We start from the raw sequence: 19,722 nt of genomic DNA, 5'->3' as shown, positions 1-19,722 counted from the left end.
TAATTATAGCAATAAAGTTTAACCGTACCTTAGCTATTTCTAATTTTAACTAGCTCTCATCTGCACCGTTCAGAATCACGTGCATGTGTATATAAACACCTAATTGCACGCAGAATATTGGAGGAAAGATTAATTGACTAATATTTATAAAGAAAAGTCTGTTTCATCTCGGGAAAAACGTTATTTTATCTGAAAATGATTATTTATTGATGACTAATGTTTCCGCATTTGTTAGTAGCCTCAACTTCCGCTTTGTCCGCGAAAGAGTTCTTCTATTTAAAACAGTTTAATGCATTGAATCAAATTGCAAAAACTGTATCAAGACAGACATACAATATATTTCAGCGCAAAAATCATTCTTTCATTTGAAAATTAGACAATTCAAATTACTTGAAATTCAGTTGCCACAATTTCTGTTTCTATAATTCTTCTTGCACATGTTCGTGGATTTTTATCGCCGGTCCGCAAATCCTTCCTGCTAAATCTCCCGCCAAATTCCAAATTAAAATTGTTTCATTCAATCATTTAAGGAAAAAGCGAGAATAATTCGTTGTCAGAAAATTGAACTTGCCCTTTAAAAACAATTATTCTTCTATCCCTGGACCATTGTACTTTGTACCCCATCAACGAAGCAGAACGATGCAACTCTCAATTTCGTTTAAGACACTGTAAAAAAACGGTTCAAACATTTCTCAAAACTAGAATAAATTGCTAACAAACTGTCTAAAAAATACCACCATTAGTCACTTCACTCGTCAGAAATGTTCAAAGTAAAGTAATCAATTTTCCCCCGCTTCCCTTCCAAGATTTCGAATTTGGCGCGTAAAAAAGGAAACGCATCGCGCTTTGTAAACGGGTCTTGTGTCTCGTAAGAGGCTCGAAAATTGAAAACGAACACATCGCTCAGTCAGCTGACCTGTCTTGTGATAGCAGCCAGGCTCGGCACTGAAGCTTGACTCGCTGTTGTAGAGAGTACTTACTTCGGTACGTTTCACGCCTCGTAAGTCTTTCCACTGTCACTTATTTATCCCATCGTAGATTAGCGGCGCGCCCTTCGATTCTCTATACAGTCGAAATTGTTGCAACAATTCGTCCCTATATAGAGGGTGGGCAAGATTTTCGCGAAAACTCTGGCGCGTATAGTATCGATCGTGCCAGTTTGAACGCGCCATCGCTTTTCGTCGAGCGCTAGAATTTCTGTGTTCCAATCGAGCCAGAACTCCATAAGACCGTCGTTTTCTAGTAGAACTCGCGGGGCCCGAGTTAAGTTCGTCCTCGCGAACGATCCACGAGCGAATATCTCATTTTGGAATCGATGCTCCGGAGCAGACGTCTCGCGGGCTCAAAGAGGGCTACGCCTACTTTTTAAATGAACTACTCACGTGAATTTCATGATGAATGGATGCGCTTGGTGACATCCACCTTCCCGACGATTCTCTTTCCAAATTGACTTACGTCGCTCGTAAGAACGCCCAATCTGACTGCATTGTCCACGATCGTCTTTTTCTTTTTTTTTCATGTTCGTTGTATTTTCCGTCGGCGTGAGATGCTTGATCCAATTGTCAGAGTGGTGATGGACTAACTCGATCTTGTAGTTAGGCAACTTGTATTAATCGTTTCTGTATTTTGTTGAAATTGATATTTTCATGGTCACTACTGAATAACTATGTTAACTTTTTATTTGAGAATGTTAGTTTGGCTTTGGATGATATGTTTCTTGAACAATTTTTTATATTTTATCTAGATTTTAATGAACGAAATGTTTCCAGTTGTTGAACAGGTTTAATTGAAGAAAGATTCACAATGACGAGCCAAGGGTTGTCAAAGATTAGCAATGAGGAAAGGGAGAGTAGGTTTGGATATGTGTACGCTGTATCTGGACCTGGTCAGTACATATTATAGTATTCCTAATTTCATCTTTGTAACATTACTCACTCACTTGTTATCTTACAGTGGTCACTGCTGAGAAGATGTCTGGATCAGCTATGTACGAGCTGGTCAGAGTAGGATATTATGAACTGGTAGGAGAAATTATTCGTTTGGAAGGTGATATGGCCACTATTCAGGTAATAAAGATTTTCGTAAATCTGTACAAAATAATCGTATGTACTTTAAACCTACAGCTGATCCATATCTGAGTTTGAGCAAACAGGTGCTTATCATAAAAATATTCTTGTATTAGTTCCACCAGCTCGAATATAGGTCAACTTATTTTTGCGCTAAAATCACCAGAAACGAGTCGATTAAAATCGGTGATCCTATTGTTCCACAGGTATACGAAGATACCAGCGGTGTGACTGTAGGAGATCCCGTCTTACGTACTGGCAAACCATTGTCTGTAGAACTTGGGCCTGGTATTCTTGGGAGCATTTTCGATGGTATTCAGCGGCCGCTGAAAGACATCAATGAACTTACTAGCTCCATTTACATCCCAAAGGGTATCAATGTGCCAGCTCTGTCAAGAACCTCCACCTGGGAGTTCAATCCAGTGAATATAAAGAGTGGTAGTCATATCACTGGTGGAGATCTGTTTGGTATAGTTTACGAGAACACATTGGTGAAACACAAAATACTTTTGCCTCCAAAAAGCAAGGGAACTGTGACTTACATAGCCCCAGCTGGAAACTATACAGTTAATGTAAGTCATACCTTCTCATGGCTGCTTAGTAAGCCCTGTATCCATTAAATCAGTAACTAAATATTTTCATGTGTTCCACAGGATGTCGTATTGGAAGCTGAATTCGATGGTGAAAAACAGAAGTATACTATGCTTCAGGTAAGTCTAATTCTCTTTTTCTTGCGTGGATATCGAATGGTGCTAATTGATCGCGCTAATATTTTGATAACACATGGATATGTAGGTGTGGCCAGTACGACAACCTCGTCCAGTCACTGAAAAACTACCAGCTAACCATCCCTTACTCACTGGCCAGAGAGTCTTGGACTCGCTCTTCCCGTAAGGATTTTAGTTTGTAACTTATAACGCCTCGAAGTAGACGAGGACGTACGCATAAAACACTTGCAAACTTGTAGATGCGTCCAAGGTGGAACCACAGCTATCCCTGGCGCGTTTGGTTGCGGTAAAACTGTGATTTCGCAAGCCTTGTCGAAATACTCGAACTCCGATGTGATCATTTACGTCGGTTGCGGAGAACGTGGTAATGAAATGTCTGAAGTACTGCGTGAGTTCCCTGAGCTAACCGTAGAAATCGACGGTGTCACTGAGTCTATCATGAAGCGTACAGCTCTGGTCGCTAATACATCGAACATGCCTGTGGCAGCTCGTGAAGCCTCCATTTACACTGGTACGTTTATGAGCCTCGTAACCAGATCTCTTATAAGTATGTTACATTTTGGAACGTATTCAGTGAACATTTTATGTCCCTCTTTCAGGTATTACTCTCTCAGAGTACTTCAGAGATATGGGTTACAACGTTTCTATGATGGCTGACTCCACGTCTCGTTGGGCTGAGGCTCTTCGAGAAATTTCTGGTCGATTGGCTGAAATGCCTGCCGATTCTGGTTATCCTGCGTATCTTGGTGCTCGTCTAGCTAGCTTCTACGAACGTGCAGGAAGGTAGTTATCAGTTCCTTTACATAATTCGCGAAGCCAACAGTTATTAACTCCAAACGTGTCATTTCCAGAGTGAAGTGTTTAGGTAACCCTGATCGCGAAGGTTCAGTCAGTATAGTAGGTGCTGTATCACCACCAGGTGGTGATTTCTCCGATCCTGTCACCACTGCTACTCTTGGTATCGTACAGGTACTGACAATAATGACACTTGTTTAAAATAAAAACTTCTTTGCCGATATTTTATTCATTTGTATCCATAGGTGTTTTGGGGTCTTGACAAAAAGCTTGCGCAACGCAAGCACTTCCCATCCATCAACTGGCTCATATCGTACAGTAAATATCTACGAGCCTTGGATGATTTCTATGACAAGAACTTCCCGGAGTTTGTGCCTTTGAGAACGAAGGTTAAAGAAATTTTGCAAGAAGAGGAGGACTTATCAGAAATTGTACAGCTAGTTGGTAAAGCTTCCCTTGCTGAAACAGACAAAATTACTTTGGAGGTTGCCAAACTTCTGAAGGATGACTTCCTGCAACAGAACAGGTAGGAAATGGTTGTTTGAGTGTTAGTATATTCAGAATTGATGGTTAAGACACATTCCCTGATCTTCTGCCCAGTTATTCACCATACGATCGCTTCTGCCCATTCTACAAAACTGTGGGAATGTTGCGAAACATGATCGCTTTTTACGATATGGCGAGACACGCTGTTGAGTCTACAGCACAATCAGACAATAAAATAACGTGGAACGTTATTAGGGATAGCATGGGAAATATCCTATATCAGTTGACTTCCATGAAATTCAAGGTATTTATAGGTTAACTCTAATACTGTATGTTCGATTGAAGAGTAGACAGTATAACTAATCACTTTGATTTACTTTAGGATCCTGTGAAGGACGGTGAAGCTAAAATCAGATCTGATTTCGATCAGCTGCACGAAGATATTCAACAGGCATTTAGAAATCTAGAAGATTAATTATCAGAGGCAACATGCAAATATAATTTCTCTACGTGACCGTTCAGGAACCTTATGCTGGTCATTTAAGGATGTCCTGGATCAACCGGGGAGACATATAACGTTCATAATTACGTATCGCACAGTAAATTGTTATATTAGTTCCAACACTTGATAAATAAACAAACAGTAAATTGTACATAAAAAGTAAGAAATATAAAATCTACATATAACCATACGTGTATTAACTGACATTTAATAGGAAAAAATTGTGCGCAATGGCCATAACAAAGTAGGACGTCCTTAAATGCCTCTCCAGCTTATACAAATATATATTAAGTGCTATAAACAAGTTATTTCTGTATTTTGGAATGAAATTATGTATATGTTAGTTGAAACCAAGAAGAAAGACAAATTGTTTAGTGAATCAAGCGTCCTGATTATTTCATTTGACGCAGCTAAGAACTTCAAAGGAATAACAAATGGATTTGGGACAGAGATTCTTTTGTAAGCATGATGTACAACGAGAGCAGAAATAACGTAAGAAGTTCTCCATTCATCCATGAAGTGTAATAATGATTGTGCTTGATATTTTGTTGCAAAATGGGATGACATGGTAGCTTTTTACACCGAATGGAACTTCAATTAAAGAGTATTAAATATTGTATTATACATAGTGTATTATGTAAACATGTTAACGCGACGAACGCAAACGTTACGTGAAATATAGATGTTATTTTAAACGTTAAAACGTTGAAAAATGGTCTGAAAGTTTAAAAAAAAGTGTCAAAATGTTAAAACTGTTGAGATGCAGGGTCTTTTATCGTTTGCAAAAAGAAAAAGGAAGAATGTATCGTATGAAGAGATTGCATCGTAAACAGTGTTCCAAGTAACTTCGACATTTCCATACTGTATCATATGTAAAAACGAATAAAGACTATGCTCAAAAAAAGAGATCTATTCTCCACTTTGCTTAATACTTTTCTTCTTCGTAGAGGTTCACCATATCACGAATTCAGGATTAGAAAATAACAACAATCGATTTCGTTAAATTTCCTTTTAATAATAATAATATTATTATTATTATATAACAATAACTTCGCGATATATACATGAACGATATATTACAAACCATTGTTTAATTTTCAATAATTCTGATGCACTTCCACAGTGACATTCAGAAATTTGATTTGAAAAAAATATTGTTTATTGCTATATGCGTACATATATGCATATGTACACACACGTGTATATATACATATATAAATATACATACACATCCATACATGGACGATTGAATCCTATTTTACAATCTCAGTTCCTAGTCAATTTCACGAAGTACCTACTCTACGCTTGTGAAAACAGTATTAAAAATAAAAATATTTAACGATCTCTGTAAAGATTCAGTCGTATCTCACATCGCAAATTTTCATCGTCCGTGTCACAACGAAACCATAGTACTTTTCCATTTTACTTTTAAATTAATTTTATCCGCATAGTCTAAAACTGCGCATCCGAAAGTCCCAAAATCCGTGCTCGACATTCACAGCCTTGGCTCCTTCACATACACACGAGGTAATTCGATCCAATGCATGTATATGCACACAAATAAGGAATACTTTTACTAGGTCCTACGAGGGATAGTCGTAACTTTTGACAATATTATTGATCACTGGGACGTTACACGAGATCGACCTTAAATTGCATAAAATTGCACTTACAATACATTCTTATAAATTGATTACTGTCACTGATTCGATGACTCTAAGAGCAAAACTAAAATGATTATTGCAAGAACTATCAAATCGAACTTTGATTTTATGTTCAAGGCAAAGTATCCTTTAGGCATAAACCGAATTACGCGATACTTTTTTCTTGGATCATTAGAAAATCGACAGAGGCAAAAATATGTACAGATCTCAATCAGAGATACAGTTATGACCATACCATTAGGACCATTCTATGTACTTCAGATAATGTAAACCCCAATATGATAGAATTTGATGCGGCTCTCGTGAAAAGAAAATCATCAGAGTAAATACTTCTTCTGACGCGAAGTCAGCTTACACGTTCTAATATTTACAAAAAGAAGCACTGTGTTATGGACTAACGATTCTTTAAGGACTCAAGTGAACAACATCGACGTTGCCCGTTGAAGACGATATCTGAGACCTAAGTTGCAGATTCTCACGTTTCAGCTGTGTAACAAGTTGCTTCAACGCGGCTATCTCCTGACGCAGCTTTTCATTGTCCCGCAAACACTGTCCCAACCCTTGATTCGCTGCTCGCAATTCCCCTATATATTCACAGGCTTTTGCTAAAATTCCTCCTTTGCTCTATACAAAAAAATTAACGCGTCATTTCCATCATGTCCAAGTATACCGTGCTTACAAAACGTTAATGTAAATTTCAGCTTCATACCTGAGTTTCATAATTTGTTTTCCCCTCACCACTGCTACCGCTTCCATTAGCATTGGTGTTGGCATTACACTCAGGGATGATTTTCCCCAGTTTTGCGATCCAATTATTAATTTTATCTCTCCTGCGACGTTCCACTTCATTATGTGTTGCTCTTCTTCTGTCATCCCTCTAGAAGATATACGTAGAAATACATAACAGCAAATGGAGCAAAAAAATCCTTTTAAAGAATAACCATGCAAGGATTTATACCTTTTTTAAACCACTAGTACAACTTCTTGGTGTTTCTATCTGTAAAGTGGTGGTCCTAGGCACCAATGATCTAGAAGTTTGTGCAGTGGTGAAAACATCATTCGCATTTCCAATAACATAAAACTGGCCATTCAATGGTGACGTTAGGACCTGTACAGTATTATTGCCTGGCTGAGTAACAGGCAATTCTATTTCATTGCCACCCGCAGTGCCATTTACTTGCACCACTCTATAAGCAAGAGCTTCTTGATACCGCATTCCTTCTTCACCTACAGTTTCTCCTATAAAAAATAAAGAATGAATAATTCAATATGGAGCATTGAAGTATTTGTTTGAAATATTAGAGTCTGAAGCATATCATTTTCTAGATATTTCTCAGCATGTTATCAAATTATCGAACAGGTAATATGCAGGGTGATTCTAGCTGGGTCAGGCTGTAGGATGATTCTAAAACTACAAAATTGTTCTCCATGATTTTTTCCTAACTTCACTTGCAACAGTTTAACTTGACCTAGTCGTGAGGATCACCCTGTATTTTTTTTGACAAGCAGTTATGTTCAACCATTACATGTTCTACCTTCGCAGTCGACGATTTCCGCCTCCTCGATGACAATCCCTGTGCCGCCATCATCCTTCGTGTTAACGGTGCTGTAAAAGAAGCGCAGACACGTTGAAGAATAAATATGCAACGCGTCTAACGTGTTACGTCTATGCCTATTACTTCCACGACCGTTGTCCTAAGTCTTGTAAGTGCGCACTGTGCACTACGTGATGACCTTGAGGAGACCTCGAGCGAAACAGGAGGGATAGGTGTTCGCATTATCAGCCAGTCGATATTTAACATAAACACTACCTGACATTCTGCTGTTCAAGGTGCTGCTCCAATATATCCATTTTTCTCTACCAAAAATGTTTGAATTTGTCAAAATTCACGTGAGCTGGTCACGGGACACGGCAACGAGGTCATGTGGTGCACAAGATGGCGATCTCTGATTGGAGCGCCACCTTTGCAGCACACTCTCGTACGAGTTTGGTCTCGTCCTGGCTATCGACTATGGATAATCGTGCAGTGAGTATTTTATCCGCGCACGGTCGTACAGGTTAAACTGTGCGGTTGATGAGAATTTTAAGTGTACCTGCGCATGCGTTCCCCAAGTACCAAAGGGTGATCACCTCCTATGGGATTCCCAAGGCGCGAGCTTAAAATTTAACCAGTAGACTGCGAATGTTTATGGGAATATTGCGAATTCATGTCTTCAGAGATATTGTGGAATAGAATTCAGGTAAAGATTTGTTTCACTCTTCAAATATTATAACGTTTACTTTATTTTCAATCTTTTGCAAGATTTTTTAGTGTGTTTAAATTTTCTACAAACGAGAGAAAATCCGCAGTCTATTTATCAAGAATTCTTTGGCAATTTTCATTTATCTTTTCGAGATCTCGGTGAGTTTTATCTATCATGTATTTTTGTTTTTAAACTTTATGCTGTAAACATAAACGTAAAATGCGTTTGACGCGGTTCTGACGCGGGGATTCACTCCACTACCAACTCGCGTGAGGTAGATCAGGACTAAATTTGAAATGCGACGTAAATGAATTCACGAATAAACAAATTTTTATTCTGGTACATATATCAAATACAGCACATCATCTGATTACATTATATTTATAAGTGTGTCATATAAGAGTATAAAATATTATACATACATATTGCTATATTGAAATCGTACATATCATTTATTTAATTCGTATGTATGTATTGTAAACTTAAGTACAAAATGTACAAAAGTGAAACAATTTCTCCAGATTATTTTAAATAAGTATACAATGCATAGGATTGTAAAATGTGAACAAAAATGGAATTAGTTACAGTAATTTATATGTAGCTGAATATTGCTAAAGTATCGTAAAGTATCTGTGATGTATTTACAATTAAACTCAATTGTATTTACAATTGCAAGTATCTACTATTCATTGCTTTCCTAACATATATACAAAAACTTGAGATAATAATTATCCAATTGTATGCAAAAGTGTATCACAAATATATAAAACATTGTTTAAAAACAGTTCATTTAATACGAAAATTGTAATGTACTACTTCATTTATACATGATTAAAAATCTATATACTTAGAGAGTAAGTAAGCCAATATACATGCTTTCGTATAATCGAACTTTTTAAAATTTCGATGTTCACAAATGTTTGAGTGAATTTTTTCGAAGTTGCTGATTACAGCTTTATCGTGAAATGTTGTATTTAATTCAAAAACATTAAGAACCATATAATTAAAAATTCCAGTATAATTTAAGAAGACTTCGTATTCTTGTCTTTTAATAAGAGAGGAATGGATTTAGATTTCGTATTCTGCAATAAATTGTATGAACCATATGTACAGTATTTGTGAGATATAAAAGGAATGTAAAAAGCTCTGAAAAACTGGTGAGATCTAAAAAGAAATTGAGAAATATTTAGAAGATTACAACAAAGCAATGAAACTTCACAGTTCAATAATTACCTGGCAGAATCTAAGAATTTAGAAGACTTAATTATGGTAAAATTATCAGATAATCGAGAATAATTTGGCTCCAAAACTGTTTCAGTACCAATATCCAAGTCTAACACAAAATGGCATTTATCTAAGCTGAACTGAATATGACAAAAAATAATCATTATTTTTAATAATTGTCAATGTCAATGTCATGTTAATTTATAGTAACTTACATATCGTGTTGGCTCCTCTCTATTCATATCATTAAAATAGGGCTGTATCACACTAGTTGCATTTTCGTGATCAAGATAGGACTGAGGTAATTGGCCTTTAAACTCTGATCTTAAATACTGGAGTTTCCAACTGAAAAAAATATTATCACTGTGTAAAAAAATATTTTTAATCAAAGATAAGTGTCCTAACATACAATATTACACTATTACTTACTTATTTGATGGGAAGAAGAAGCTGCTTGGGAATCTGTGCCATTCTTTACCAATACAGAAATTAATGTTCATATCCTTAGGTATTTCTCCTTCTGATCCAAGTTTATTTGTTTCAATCATTATCTCCATCGGTGCATAATAACCTGATGGAACGCTTACTTTTTTAGATGTACGCTATTTTGTACCATGTAAAACGCTGACCCAGAACGCGTAAAAAATGACAAAAACGTGAGACACTTTTGGAGGATTGATGCTAGACATTTAATATCGCTTTGATCTGGAAGTCTCAGCTAGATGGGTCTGGAACAAACCCTCCAAAATGCCCCACATTTTCTTATAATCTTCATACCTTTATATATTGCCAATGATCTTGATATACCAAGCAAACCACATATCAAAACAGTAAGAAGTGTGATATGCATAGTGTACTGCAAATAATGGAAAGCAATATGTAATGGGCTAAGTTTTGTTCTAATAAAGAAGTACAATTTTTGAATGACATCCACTGCTATTGCTCCAGCCAAGCAAATCATAGGATACACAGGAAACAGAAACCGTTCTTCCTATAAATAAGTTTCTATTATAATATTAATCTTCATACAAGTAAGCAGCTCTGAATTACCTTATGAGGTTGTAAGAAGAAGACTAAAAACCAAAAATACAATGGTGCCAATGAATACCAGTATGACAAACAAAGACGGTCTCTTGGCCGGGCTGGTACAATTAGCCACACTAAAAGCTACAAAGCTCATTAAAATATTAAAAGTTAAGACATTTTAAAACTTAGAATTAATAGCATTACCAGTCCAACTGGAGCACAAAGTGCGCCAATGAAAACGAAATTGAAGTTTAAGAACCCATTATAAATATAGTAACTAAGAGGTTCAGTTCCATAAAGGTTTGGACCATGGTTGGTAAAAACATTGTATGTTATAATGTTCAGTGGTGCTATTACTAATTTGCCATAGTACATTGAATCAACCCATACCATTGGTATCAAGACAACACTACCAGATATTATCACCCATTTGATGAATTTACTCCACTCTTTCTTATTTATTAACATTTCCATTGCAATTGGTAATCTATAAAGAGTATAAAGTGAGTTCATATTACTAATTTTGTACTGCCTTGGAAATTGATAGAGGATCAAGACTGCATCTGGTCAGTGTTTGAAGTGTGGTAGATCTAGAAGTCAGTTCCAAGAATTGACCAGACAATTTCCAAGGCATTTCCAAGACATTTACGTGAGTGGTACCCAAGGAGAGCAGCAAATGGCCATCCTAACAGAGCAGATATAGCAGTGGCAAAAATAGCTAGCTCATATTGACGACCATACCAAGCAGCTGTAGCAAGAGTACTCAAGTACCTGAATAGAAAATTTATATGGTTAATTCAAGTAATCACCATTTTCTATAGTTTCTGGTTACATACATCGAAAAGGAGGAGGGTAAAAATGCAGCACTTGCAATGTACATGCCAGAGCTGAGAATAAGGAATACTAGTGTCAGTCTTCCTATGTGAATTCCAAATTCTCTGCACACATTTCTGAAAAGATATAATTCTTAGTCCACTTTCAATTGAAGAGTCCTTTTATATCTTTTGTTAAATGCATGCTCTAAAATACATACTTATAAAAGTATACTTCCGATAGTGCACAGCCCACAGATAATAAGCATCTTACAAAATAGAATACTAGAACAGGGTTTGGTTCTAGTAAGTAATGGTACAATTTTGCTGGAACCATATGGATTAATAGATACATGTAAGATCTTAATGCAAATTGTGGACTATATTCCCATGTTTGTTGACCAGTCCCATAGAGCAAAAAGTGGCTCTGAAGTAAAACAAAGAATATGATGGATAAAATAAAATATCTTTATAAAAGAAATAACCCATTTATTAAAACAAAATGATATAGTACAATTGTGTAACTTTATCTTCTTAAAATACTTCAATTCCATAAACATATTAGTCACAAAATACACAAATAAAAGTATTAAGTTATACAAAACATATCTCTTTGATCAGTACAAAATAAATTATTATAAATTAGAAAATAACAACTTAGAGAATTATTTCTTACTGGTTCCCAGTAATTGTATGTTTCATCGCAGTCTGTTATATGACTCCATATAGCAGAACAGAATCTAGCTGATAAAAGTAATTTAAATGCTGTATCCACACCAGGATAAATGAGGCCAACATCTTCTTCTGGTCTGAAACATATACCTTTAATTTTCTTTTTGATTTATAGCCCAGTACTTTCCTTCATATCTTTTGTTGGTGTCTCCAACTATTCTACTTAGGATAAGTCTAAATAAGGTCTAAGTAACATCTATCACGAAGAAGTTAAATACATAAAATATTATGAAACATGGCAAATGTGCAAATTTAATGCGATAAAATTTTCGAAATATTTGAAATCTGTTAATTATTAACATAACGTTAAGTCGGTTGAGAAGGTTAGCCGGAACTTAAGGAATTTTATTTCGAGAAGTACGATATATTAAGAAAATTTGTTATATGCTTCTTATCAATGAAACGATGGATAATCATCTCTCTACTTTGAGAATCTTCTGCTATTGATTTTCTTCAGTTCTTTCTTTGAAATAAAAAGCTGACGTTGGCGTGGATTCGGCGCCATAGTTTACCACAAACTTTTAGCTTTATCTACGTATTTGCTTCTAGCAATACGTGGAGGTAGATAAGAATGCTAATTTGAATACTTTGGAAAAGCATCTGAGAAATAGCATAAAAATTGGGAATATTTGATTCATTTATTTTTTTTTGGCAACAATAATTCGAAACAAACTTATGATCATAAAGAAGTCATTGTTGTATGGACACCTGCCCTAAATCAATTAATTCAATTTTTGCCAAAATTGTTGTCTTATTACTAAATTTAGCGAAAATTTCCTCCATCCATGTATATAATTTTTATTATAAATACACGTTAATAAATTCATGCGTTTCTTTAATACGCGCTTAAACTGTAACGAATTTTTTAATTAAAATATATACAGATAGTTGCAATCGATATACCATTCGAAATTGATTTCTTTGCGAAATTTATGACAATATTTTTAGTCTCCATAGCAACGATACAGTTATTTGAAAATGGAAGTCGAGCCCAAATATACTTTTGTGCCTCTTGCACAAAAAGATTACATTGGAATTAATAGCAAGGTGACACAAGAATTATTATCAAAATGGTAATAATATCATAATTTTTCCTGCTTTGTTCATACACTTGCTATAAGTAATCATATAATGATTAAATATTTCCTCTGAATTCATAGGGGTATAAAAGGAAATTTTATGATACAACATTTTTCATTCAATGAGATCTTTCAGCAGTATCACAAGTACCATTTAGCGGAAGTCAGTTCAATATTGCATATTTATAAATTATAATATGTTTTAATCAGACATTTATACTGTAATGAATTTTTTGTAGGCATTTTTTAAAGATAATGTTGTCGCGAAAGAGCTAGTGACAAAGCAAGGGAACTGTTGGTTAAAACAAGGTAGTAAGAATGTTTCTCGTACAGCATAATATCCGAGGGTCATTAGCCGTTTTTTAATTGATAGGTATAACTGCAGGAACTGTAGAGATAAAGCCTGTACCATGTTCTGTTGTGAGCATGTCCTTTTTTGATAAATTGAGAAATCCTGAAAGTGGGATTGTGCATAGATCTGGAGCTATTCGTAAAAGATATGACACAGAAATTGAAAATTTTCTAGTTTCTGATAATCTCAGAGGAGTATGGACTCTTTTATCATACGTTTAACCCTTTGTGGGCGGAACTGCTTAATTTCGAATGATTTCGGGCGATAAATTCTCATTGAGGCTTTAATATTTGTAGATGCTACTGGATGAAGAATGTCCAGAGTATGATTTATATGCAAAAGATGAACGCGAAGAATTTATATTTCGTATTTTTCAAATGCTTGTTCTTGGAGGGATGCTATGCCAGTATGAAGATACCCTAGATCCATATTTGGATACGACCAAACTTCTTTATAAAGATCTAATAAGGTTTTACAATACTTTTACGAATGTTAGCTAGAGCACATATGTTTAACAATGAATTATTTCAGGGTGCAAAAGCAAGAGAATTCAGATTTATCAATCAGTACATTAGTTTTGCAAGTAGTAGCCAAAGATACTAGAGGTCAAGCATATTTCCCACATGAACCATCTCACATACAAAATATTGGATTCCTGTTGGTGGATGCTACTGCTCATGAAGTTAGAACATTTTTACATCAATATGGAGAATATTCTCTTTCTTCATAAATATAAGGGAATAGCTAGAAATAATGTAATGTAAAGGAATAGAACGAATTTATTGTATAAACATTTAGATTTCCGTATTAATTTGTTATGCTACATTGTGCATTATTTACATTACACATTTATAATATGTATTTTACATTTGGTAATTCATTAAAGATTACACGCAAAACACACGCACACACGCACGAACGATTGGTAACTTCAAATTCAGTTAAAGCTAAATATAATAATTATGTTATTAAAATGTGTGAAAACTTTGGCTTCGTATTTTATATATGCGTATAATCCTATGTTTTATATGAACAATTTAGGAACAAAATATTAAGAAGTGTTTATACTTGGGATGGGTTTTTCAAAACGTCGAAACTTCGAAATCACTTGAGACTTAAATGTTACATATTTAATCCTTACAGTAACAATATTTTCGCAAGTGGTATAAAGAATTTTCAACACATCTTGCTTGGGACCCATACATATTAATTCTACTGACATCTGAAATCTAAGATCCAATATGTGTTTTTATATATTTTCACGCTTGTTTTGTAGAGATTTGTTTCAGAAATTGAACCAAATAACAACTTACTTTGGTTGAAAATGTATTTTTCTTGATGTCATAGTTAATGCTAACTTCAAACAGTCCATCTCCTGGGTATGTCTTAACTTTCAATTGATAAGTTTCAGTTGTCAATTTCGTTTTCGCGCTGAAGTCTCCTATAAAACCATCTTGATCTCCAGCTTTTTGAAATTTTAGTAAACCTACGATTTAATATTGCATATTCATTAAATTCTGATCACTGCAGATTGCAGTAGAGCTGCACACAGTACCTTTATTGGGTATTAGTTTAGCAGCCCATAATATTTCTTTTAATCGTAATTCTTCGCATATATCGCGGTGATCTTCTGTATAAGCATTCAAAAATTGAATAAAGTACTTTGCAGCTGCAGTTACTTGATTATCATCTTTGGGGATTTCCTGCCAACTAAGGCAAGCACACCAATGTGGTTCTATAAATGCGTCTGCACAAGATCTACTTAATGGCACCTGAATTATTACAGAAAATTCGTTAAATACATTTCATTAACCAAAGTAAATAACAATTAAACAATTAAATTTCACAAATTCATTCATAAAAAAATATTGCATTTGTTCAAATTCTAAAAATGCTATACATTTTTTATTAAAATTTTAAAATCTGGGTAAGAGCCAAACAAAAATTCGATACAAGTTAAATTTGATTCATTAATGTAACAATTTATATTATAATCGTTCAATATTTTTTAAAATCGTGTTTCATTATACAAAATTCGCGCCATTGGAATTGTGTTCAATTGGTACTAGAGTCGAGAATTTATGACGTAATCTAGAACGTTTCTTATTTATTCAATTATGTTGCTTATAATCATATGTAATCAGGACATTCATTGAGTAATTAGGGTTAAAAATGTTGCCAATATTAGCATAAAAGAAAAAAAATATGTCCTTTCTTGTACCTATGTTTTTCAAGCTTTAGTCGGAACTGACTTCAGATTGATGATCGATAGGCAACAGGTAAGTGGATTTCAAATGTTTTCTTCGAGAATTTTAATTCAAAATGTAGTTTTCGAGAATTTTGTTTCATACCATTGTTTTTGAAAAGATAAAGTTTTCGAAACAGTTTAGAAACTGATTTCAGATTATTCGAATACACTAGTTGGTTAACAAATGAATTTTTTTACTATTAAAGTCTAATTATATGAATCCAAGTCTAATTATTTATTATTTTTCTTTCTTTTTATTTGTTATTCTTTTTTGAAGATAACTTAGAAATGTTATTTTACGTTTTTGTGTGATTTATATTAATACTTACCTTATCAAATAAACTAATAGCTCTTTGGTGACGATCTCCATCCTTTGGAGATTGGAAATTCAATATATTTTCTAATGTTTTATGCACATCGAATGGTGTTGTTAAATATTGTGTATTATGTAAAAAGTTTGCATATGCTTGAGGGTATGCTTCTTTAAACCAAGGAGGAAACGTAAATGAAAAAAATGGCAATCTTTCCTCCTGTTTTCCTTGTAAAGTGTTACGAATTTCTGCAAACCTAGAAAATAAAAATTGTAATGTTATTTTGCGATCTACATGTGAATGTAATTTTGTATATCATTTGTGTACAAACCTATGTCCATGATCACTCATCAATATTAATATTGTATTATTCAAGTGACCAAATTCATGTAAATCTTTTACCCAATTATATAAGTCATCATCAACCACTCCTATATCATTGTAAGAGTCATGTGAAAGTTCTCCATGAAATCCAAACAAAAACTTTGGTTGGTATTTATAAACATTGAAAATTTCTTTAATATAATTCAACATCACCTACAATAAGTTTGTAGTGATAATGATATTTGATCTTACTTATACAAATATAAATTTCCAAGAACTATAATTCAAAAAAATGAAACAGATATTCAAAAAGACTGAAAATTTGTAAAGTGACAATTTGGATATTGAGAAAATCCAAAGAATTGGAAGCTTGAGGTCTTGAAAACTCAGAAACTTGAATTGAATTGTGTTGGGGAAGGTATTGGACTCCCTGATTAATTATGATTAAAACCTGAAACGTACCATGTGTCTTGGAATACTTCCAACACAAAATTTATTATAGTATCTAAAGTATGGGGTAGCAGCTAAATAATATGTTCTCATGTAATGGTCAGTTGGCTGTTCCTTGAAGCCTTTCAGTCGATATGTGAAGGTTCCAATGTGATGCACATCTTCCATGAATCCTGTTATGTATCCATTTTTTTTATACTCATTCCATATCATTGGATACACATTAACATAATTTGCTTTTAATCCCATCCGCTTCCTAGTATCTGGTAATTCAAGTTCGATTTTTCCAGTGAGAATAGGAATGAGAGCTTGTGGTGTTCCATCACCCACTATATTATACCCTTTTAGAACTAAGGTGCCTAAATATTCTTTCAAATACTGATATGTCTTTGGCAACTTGCGAATGAATGTGTTTCGTGAAAGAGAATCAAAGCCAAACATGAGCACATTTAATTTGAGGGCATTCTCTGCGACATTGTCCCATCTATTTTTCTGTTTTACCTCTGGATTTTCTTTCACCCCAGCCATAATACTGTGCCAGCTATAATATGTTCAATTTGTTAAAAAGTTTACTGAAATCATGCCTCAATTATTCTTATAAACATTCTACTCACTCTTGACCATCTTTCGCTTCACATTTAACATCAACAAAATCACTATGTCTGAGAACATAGGAATCATCAGATTCAACAGGAGTTGTGAATGATACAGTGTAGTCATCATCTCTAAGGATTTCTACGATATTGAGATAAAATCAAAATGAGAACACTAGGTACAATAAGGCCTAGTAATGTGTTTACCAAACCTACCACTGAATAAACAAGATATGGAGCCATGCTTTTTCCTTGCTCTGTTATTAATAACAAGTCTAGAGCCATGGAGTATAACCCAATCTTCTGGTGTACACGATAAGGGAGGAACATTGTGAATGAATTTTGTGATTTCTGGATTGGAAACATCTAACTGAGGTAGTTTGCAGGCCACAACTCCATCCCTAGAAACATACAAATATCCTCAATTTCTCACACTTGAACTATTGCTCAAATATTCTCATATTAATGAAATTATTGCTTACCCAACGTACGGTTGCTCAGATTCCTTGATTAATTGAGATATGTGTATTCTGAAACAACACAAATCATTTAAAGAAAAGTTAATGGGATAATGTGCTGTAAAGAGAACAAAAAGACACTTACAGTTTATCCAAATTAGACAGATCATTATCACTAAATCCCAGCTCTAATCGAAAGACTTGAACTATGCAGAATAAGAGGGTGACAAGTAATGCTGTTATTATGATACGCCGAAAATAACATGATGAAATCCTCATCGTTAATCAGTTTATCATGCCTAAAAAACAATACACAAGCATTCTTATTTTTCACTTCACGGTCACTGGAACAGTCTCAGCAGAGGACACCCATATATTTATTTAAACGATCGATGTTTTTTCACCATACGACAAATTTGGATCTAAGAAAACAGTTCTACTCGTGCTTATCGCTCGTTCAGGATTGGTTTTAAGAATCCATAAAACATGTCAAGTGATGTTTAATGCTCGCCGATAAACCAACGAGAAGAGAAACAGCCTTTTGGAGCATTTCACGGTTCGAACGAAGTTTTATTTGAATATATCAGAACTGTCACACTTCAAATTGTTCCTCGGCAAAATGCATCAGCCGGTGCATCGAGAGTGGACGCTCCGATGCAGCTACTCCGACTGACGCTGGTTGATGTCTGCCTGAAAAACTCTTCCTGCTTCTGCTTGTCCCATCAGCTTGGTTCGATTGGAAAATAATGTATTCATGATATGAAACTATGTCCTTTGGCCACCGTCCAAAATCGTAAACACAGCCACATTGTGACGCGCGATATTTGAAGAAAACGCTTAATGCGCACCTTGGCTTTTGTTAGGTGGTCTGCGCTACCTTTCACATTTCCATGCTCGTAGAGGGGCGGCAAGAAGAATGAGCACATGTGCAGTGCGGAAACTACTTCTACCTCTTATTTATTTCGAACGTGTTTTTGGAGTTTGTTACTTAATATCAAGGAACAGTGAACTAAATAAAGTGTGTAATAGTTACAGCATTGTGTAAAAGATAGGATCGATTACAAAGATCGTGTAATTTGGAAGACATCGACGATACGTGAAGTTTTAGGTGAAAACGCATGCTTATATTTACGGAGCATTTTATTATAAAAATTTGATCGTTTAAAAAGTACAAAACATGTATATTTCAGTCACAGGATAGGCACGCGTACGTTGCGTTTCTGCCTTAAAATTCTATTCTACGGTTATTATATCAATTATTTGATAGCGAAGCTGTCTTTAAAATGAAGGTGAAGTTCAGTTAATGCTTGAAATAATTAGAGGATCATCTTTGAAGTTTTGCGTGTATATTCTTGGAGATACATGATTTCCTTGGACCTTGACGTACACGTAATTCATTTGAATGACCGAGGAATATGATTCTATAATTGCTTCAAGCAGCATGAGAAGGAAAAATTGACGTTTATTTGTAAATTAATGTTCACGAAAAAGTAGAGAATCGAGTGAATATTATTGGAAAATAGAGGATGTTCCATATAAAACGTTACAATTATAACATAATTTGCTCGAGATTAGTACAAACCTATTTAGAAGGAAATCATGATCATATATGCATATATAACAGCGAA

At 34.7% G+C, this 19,722-nt stretch overlaps 6 protein-coding genes across 9 annotated transcripts; 2 read left to right on the top strand and 4 right to left on the bottom strand.

The window, feature by feature from the left end:
- Window positions 1–138: 138 nt before the first annotated feature.
- On the bottom strand, window positions 139–1,519 carry LOC143181404 (uncharacterized). Its single transcript, XM_076381785.1, has 3 exons — window positions 1,383–1,519; window positions 981–1,274; window positions 139–666 (listed from the first exon to the last, which is right to left on the bottom strand). The coding sequence occupies exons 1-2, from the start codon at window positions 1,517–1,519 to the stop codon at window positions 1,040–1,042; spliced, it is 372 nt and encodes a 123-aa protein (XP_076237900.1). The 3' UTR covers window positions 139–666; window positions 981–1,039.
- Window positions 899–4,767, top strand: LOC143181951 (V-type proton ATPase catalytic subunit A). 3 transcript variants are annotated; one of them, XM_076382699.1, is made up of 12 exons: window positions 899–984; window positions 1,770–1,885; window positions 1,954–2,066; window positions 2,273–2,638; window positions 2,720–2,776; window positions 2,862–2,956; window positions 3,034–3,305; window positions 3,394–3,577; window positions 3,646–3,763; window positions 3,835–4,115; window positions 4,190–4,379; window positions 4,458–4,767. In XM_076382699.1, the coding sequence occupies exons 2-12, from the start codon at window positions 1,804–1,806 to the stop codon at window positions 4,548–4,550; spliced, it is 1,851 nt and encodes a 616-aa protein (XP_076238814.1). In that variant the 5' UTR covers window positions 899–984; window positions 1,770–1,803; the 3' UTR covers window positions 4,551–4,767. The 3 variants fall into 3 exon arrangements, with proteins under 3 accessions (XP_076238814.1, XP_076238813.1, XP_076238815.1); XM_076382698.1 differs by having other exon boundaries at window positions 922–1,000; XM_076382700.1 differs by lacking the exon at window positions 899–984 and adding an exon at window positions 1,308–1,462.
- A 1,867-nt stretch (window positions 4,768–6,634) lies between these two features.
- On the bottom strand, window positions 6,635–8,181 carry LOC143181809 (upstream stimulatory factor 1). 2 transcript variants are annotated; one of them, XM_076382437.1, is made up of 5 exons: window positions 8,053–8,181; window positions 7,777–7,847; window positions 7,200–7,480; window positions 6,951–7,118; window positions 6,635–6,865 (listed from the first exon to the last, which is right to left on the bottom strand). In XM_076382437.1, exons 1-5 carry the CDS (start codon window positions 8,091–8,093, stop codon window positions 6,647–6,649), a joined length of 780 nt encoding a protein of 259 aa, XP_076238552.1. In that variant the 5' UTR covers window positions 8,094–8,181; the 3' UTR covers window positions 6,635–6,646. The 2 variants fall into 2 exon arrangements, with proteins under 2 accessions (XP_076238552.1, XP_076238553.1); XM_076382438.1 differs by having other exon boundaries at window positions 7,921–8,162.
- Window positions 8,182–9,356: 1,175 nt separating this feature from the next.
- On the bottom strand, window positions 9,357–12,784 carry Alg9 (alpha-1,2-mannosyltransferase Alg9). The gene is made up of 12 exons (XM_076382062.1): window positions 12,705–12,784; window positions 12,224–12,356; window positions 11,769–11,974; window positions 11,572–11,685; window positions 11,396–11,506; window positions 10,940–11,222; window positions 10,760–10,876; window positions 10,487–10,700; window positions 10,139–10,280; window positions 9,925–10,054; window positions 9,719–9,849; window positions 9,357–9,649 (listed from the first exon to the last, which is right to left on the bottom strand). Exons 1-12 carry the CDS (start codon window positions 12,782–12,784, stop codon window positions 9,508–9,510), a joined length of 1,803 nt encoding a protein of 600 aa, XP_076238177.1. The 3' UTR covers window positions 9,357–9,507.
- A 473-nt stretch (window positions 12,785–13,257) lies between these two features.
- Window positions 13,258–14,476, top strand: LOC143181786 (cilia- and flagella-associated protein 300). Its single transcript, XM_076382390.1, has 6 exons — window positions 13,258–13,352; window positions 13,440–13,521; window positions 13,598–13,667; window positions 13,732–13,904; window positions 14,007–14,179; window positions 14,242–14,476. Exons 1-6 carry the CDS (start codon window positions 13,258–13,260, stop codon window positions 14,438–14,440), a joined length of 792 nt encoding a protein of 263 aa, XP_076238505.1. The 3' UTR covers window positions 14,441–14,476.
- On the bottom strand, window positions 14,467–18,381 carry LOC143181785 (uncharacterized). The gene is made up of 10 exons (XM_076382389.1): window positions 18,240–18,381; window positions 18,119–18,166; window positions 17,853–18,037; window positions 17,658–17,778; window positions 17,056–17,584; window positions 16,601–16,806; window positions 16,288–16,525; window positions 15,266–15,482; window positions 15,024–15,196; window positions 14,467–14,939 (listed from the first exon to the last, which is right to left on the bottom strand). The coding sequence occupies exons 1-10, from the start codon at window positions 18,371–18,373 to the stop codon at window positions 14,841–14,843; spliced, it is 1,950 nt and encodes a 649-aa protein (XP_076238504.1). The 5' UTR covers window positions 18,374–18,381; the 3' UTR covers window positions 14,467–14,840.
- Between the last annotated feature and the right edge of the window lie 1,341 nt (window positions 18,382–19,722).

This window comes from Calliopsis andreniformis, chromosome 7 (assembly GCF_051401765.1).
Source record: "Calliopsis andreniformis isolate RMS-2024a chromosome 7, iyCalAndr_principal, whole genome shotgun sequence".
NCBI lineage: Eukaryota > Metazoa > Arthropoda > Insecta > Hymenoptera > Andrenidae > Calliopsis > Calliopsis andreniformis.
Note: the sequence above shows the minus strand (reverse complement) of the source record. Positions and strands in the feature narration are given on the sequence as shown.

Excerpts from the sequence above, each read along its gene's own strand:
- LOC143181786 (XM_076382390.1), top strand. The coding sequence starts at position 13,258 with ATGGAAGTCGAGCCCAAATATACTTTTGTGCCTCTTGCACAAAAAGAT. Across the intron at positions 13,522-13,597 it reads ACAAGTACCATTTAGCGGAA|GCATTTTTTAAAGATAATGT; the intron begins GTCAGTTCAATA and ends AATTTTTTGTAG. Across the intron at positions 14,180-14,241 it reads CTTTATAAAGATCTAATAAG|GGTGCAAAAGCAAGAGAATT; the intron begins GTTTTACAATAC and ends GAATTATTTCAG.
- LOC143181951 (XM_076382699.1), top strand. The coding sequence starts at position 1,804 with ATGACGAGCCAAGGGTTGTCAAAGATTAGCAATGAGGAAAGGGAGAGT. Across the intron at positions 2,777-2,861 it reads AGAAGTATACTATGCTTCAG|GTGTGGCCAGTACGACAACC; the intron begins GTAAGTCTAATT and ends ATGGATATGTAG. Across the intron at positions 3,578-3,645 it reads TTCTACGAACGTGCAGGAAG|AGTGAAGTGTTTAGGTAACC; the intron begins GTAGTTATCAGT and ends TGTCATTTCCAG.
- Alg9 (XM_076382062.1), bottom strand. The coding sequence starts at position 12,784 with ATGGCGCCGAATCCACGCCAACGTCAGCTTTTTATTTCAAAGAAAGAA. Across the intron at positions 10,281-10,486 it reads ATCATTGGCAATATATAAAG|GTTATTATGCACCGATGGAG; the intron begins GTATGAAGATTA and ends GCGTTCCATCAG. Across the intron at positions 10,055-10,138 it reads TTCTTCTTCCCATCAAATAA|TTGGAAACTCCAGTATTTAA; the intron begins GTAAGTAATAGT and ends TATTTTTTTCAG.
- LOC143181785 (XM_076382389.1), bottom strand. The coding sequence starts at position 18,373 with ATGAGGATTTCATCATGTTATTTTCGGCGTATCATAATAACAGCATTA. Across the intron at positions 18,038-18,118 it reads TCTGAGCAACCGTACGTTGG|GGATGGAGTTGTGGCCTGCA; the intron begins GTAAGCAATAAT and ends GTATGTTTCTAG. Across the intron at positions 15,197-15,265 it reads TAAACTAATACCCAATAAAG|GTTTACTAAAATTTCAAAAA; the intron begins GTACTGTGTGCA and ends ATTAAATCGTAG.
- LOC143181404 (XM_076381785.1), bottom strand. The coding sequence starts at position 1,519 with ATGAAAAAAAAAGAAAAAGACGATCGTGGACAATGCAGTCAGATTGGG. Across the intron at positions 1,275-1,382 it reads CCATTCATCATGAAATTCAC|GACGAACTTAACTCGGGCCC; the intron begins GTGAGTAGTTCA and ends ATCGTTCGCGAG.
- LOC143181809 (XM_076382437.1), bottom strand. The coding sequence starts at position 8,093 with ATGGATATATTGGAGCAGCACCTTGAACAGCAGAATGTCAG. Across the intron at positions 7,119-7,199 it reads GTACTAGTGGTTTAAAAAAG|AGGGATGACAGAAGAAGAGC; the intron begins GTATAAATCCTT and ends TATATCTTCTAG. Across the intron at positions 6,866-6,950 it reads AAACAAATTATGAAACTCAG|AGCAAAGGAGGAATTTTAGC; the intron begins GTATGAAGCTGA and ends TTTTTTGTATAG.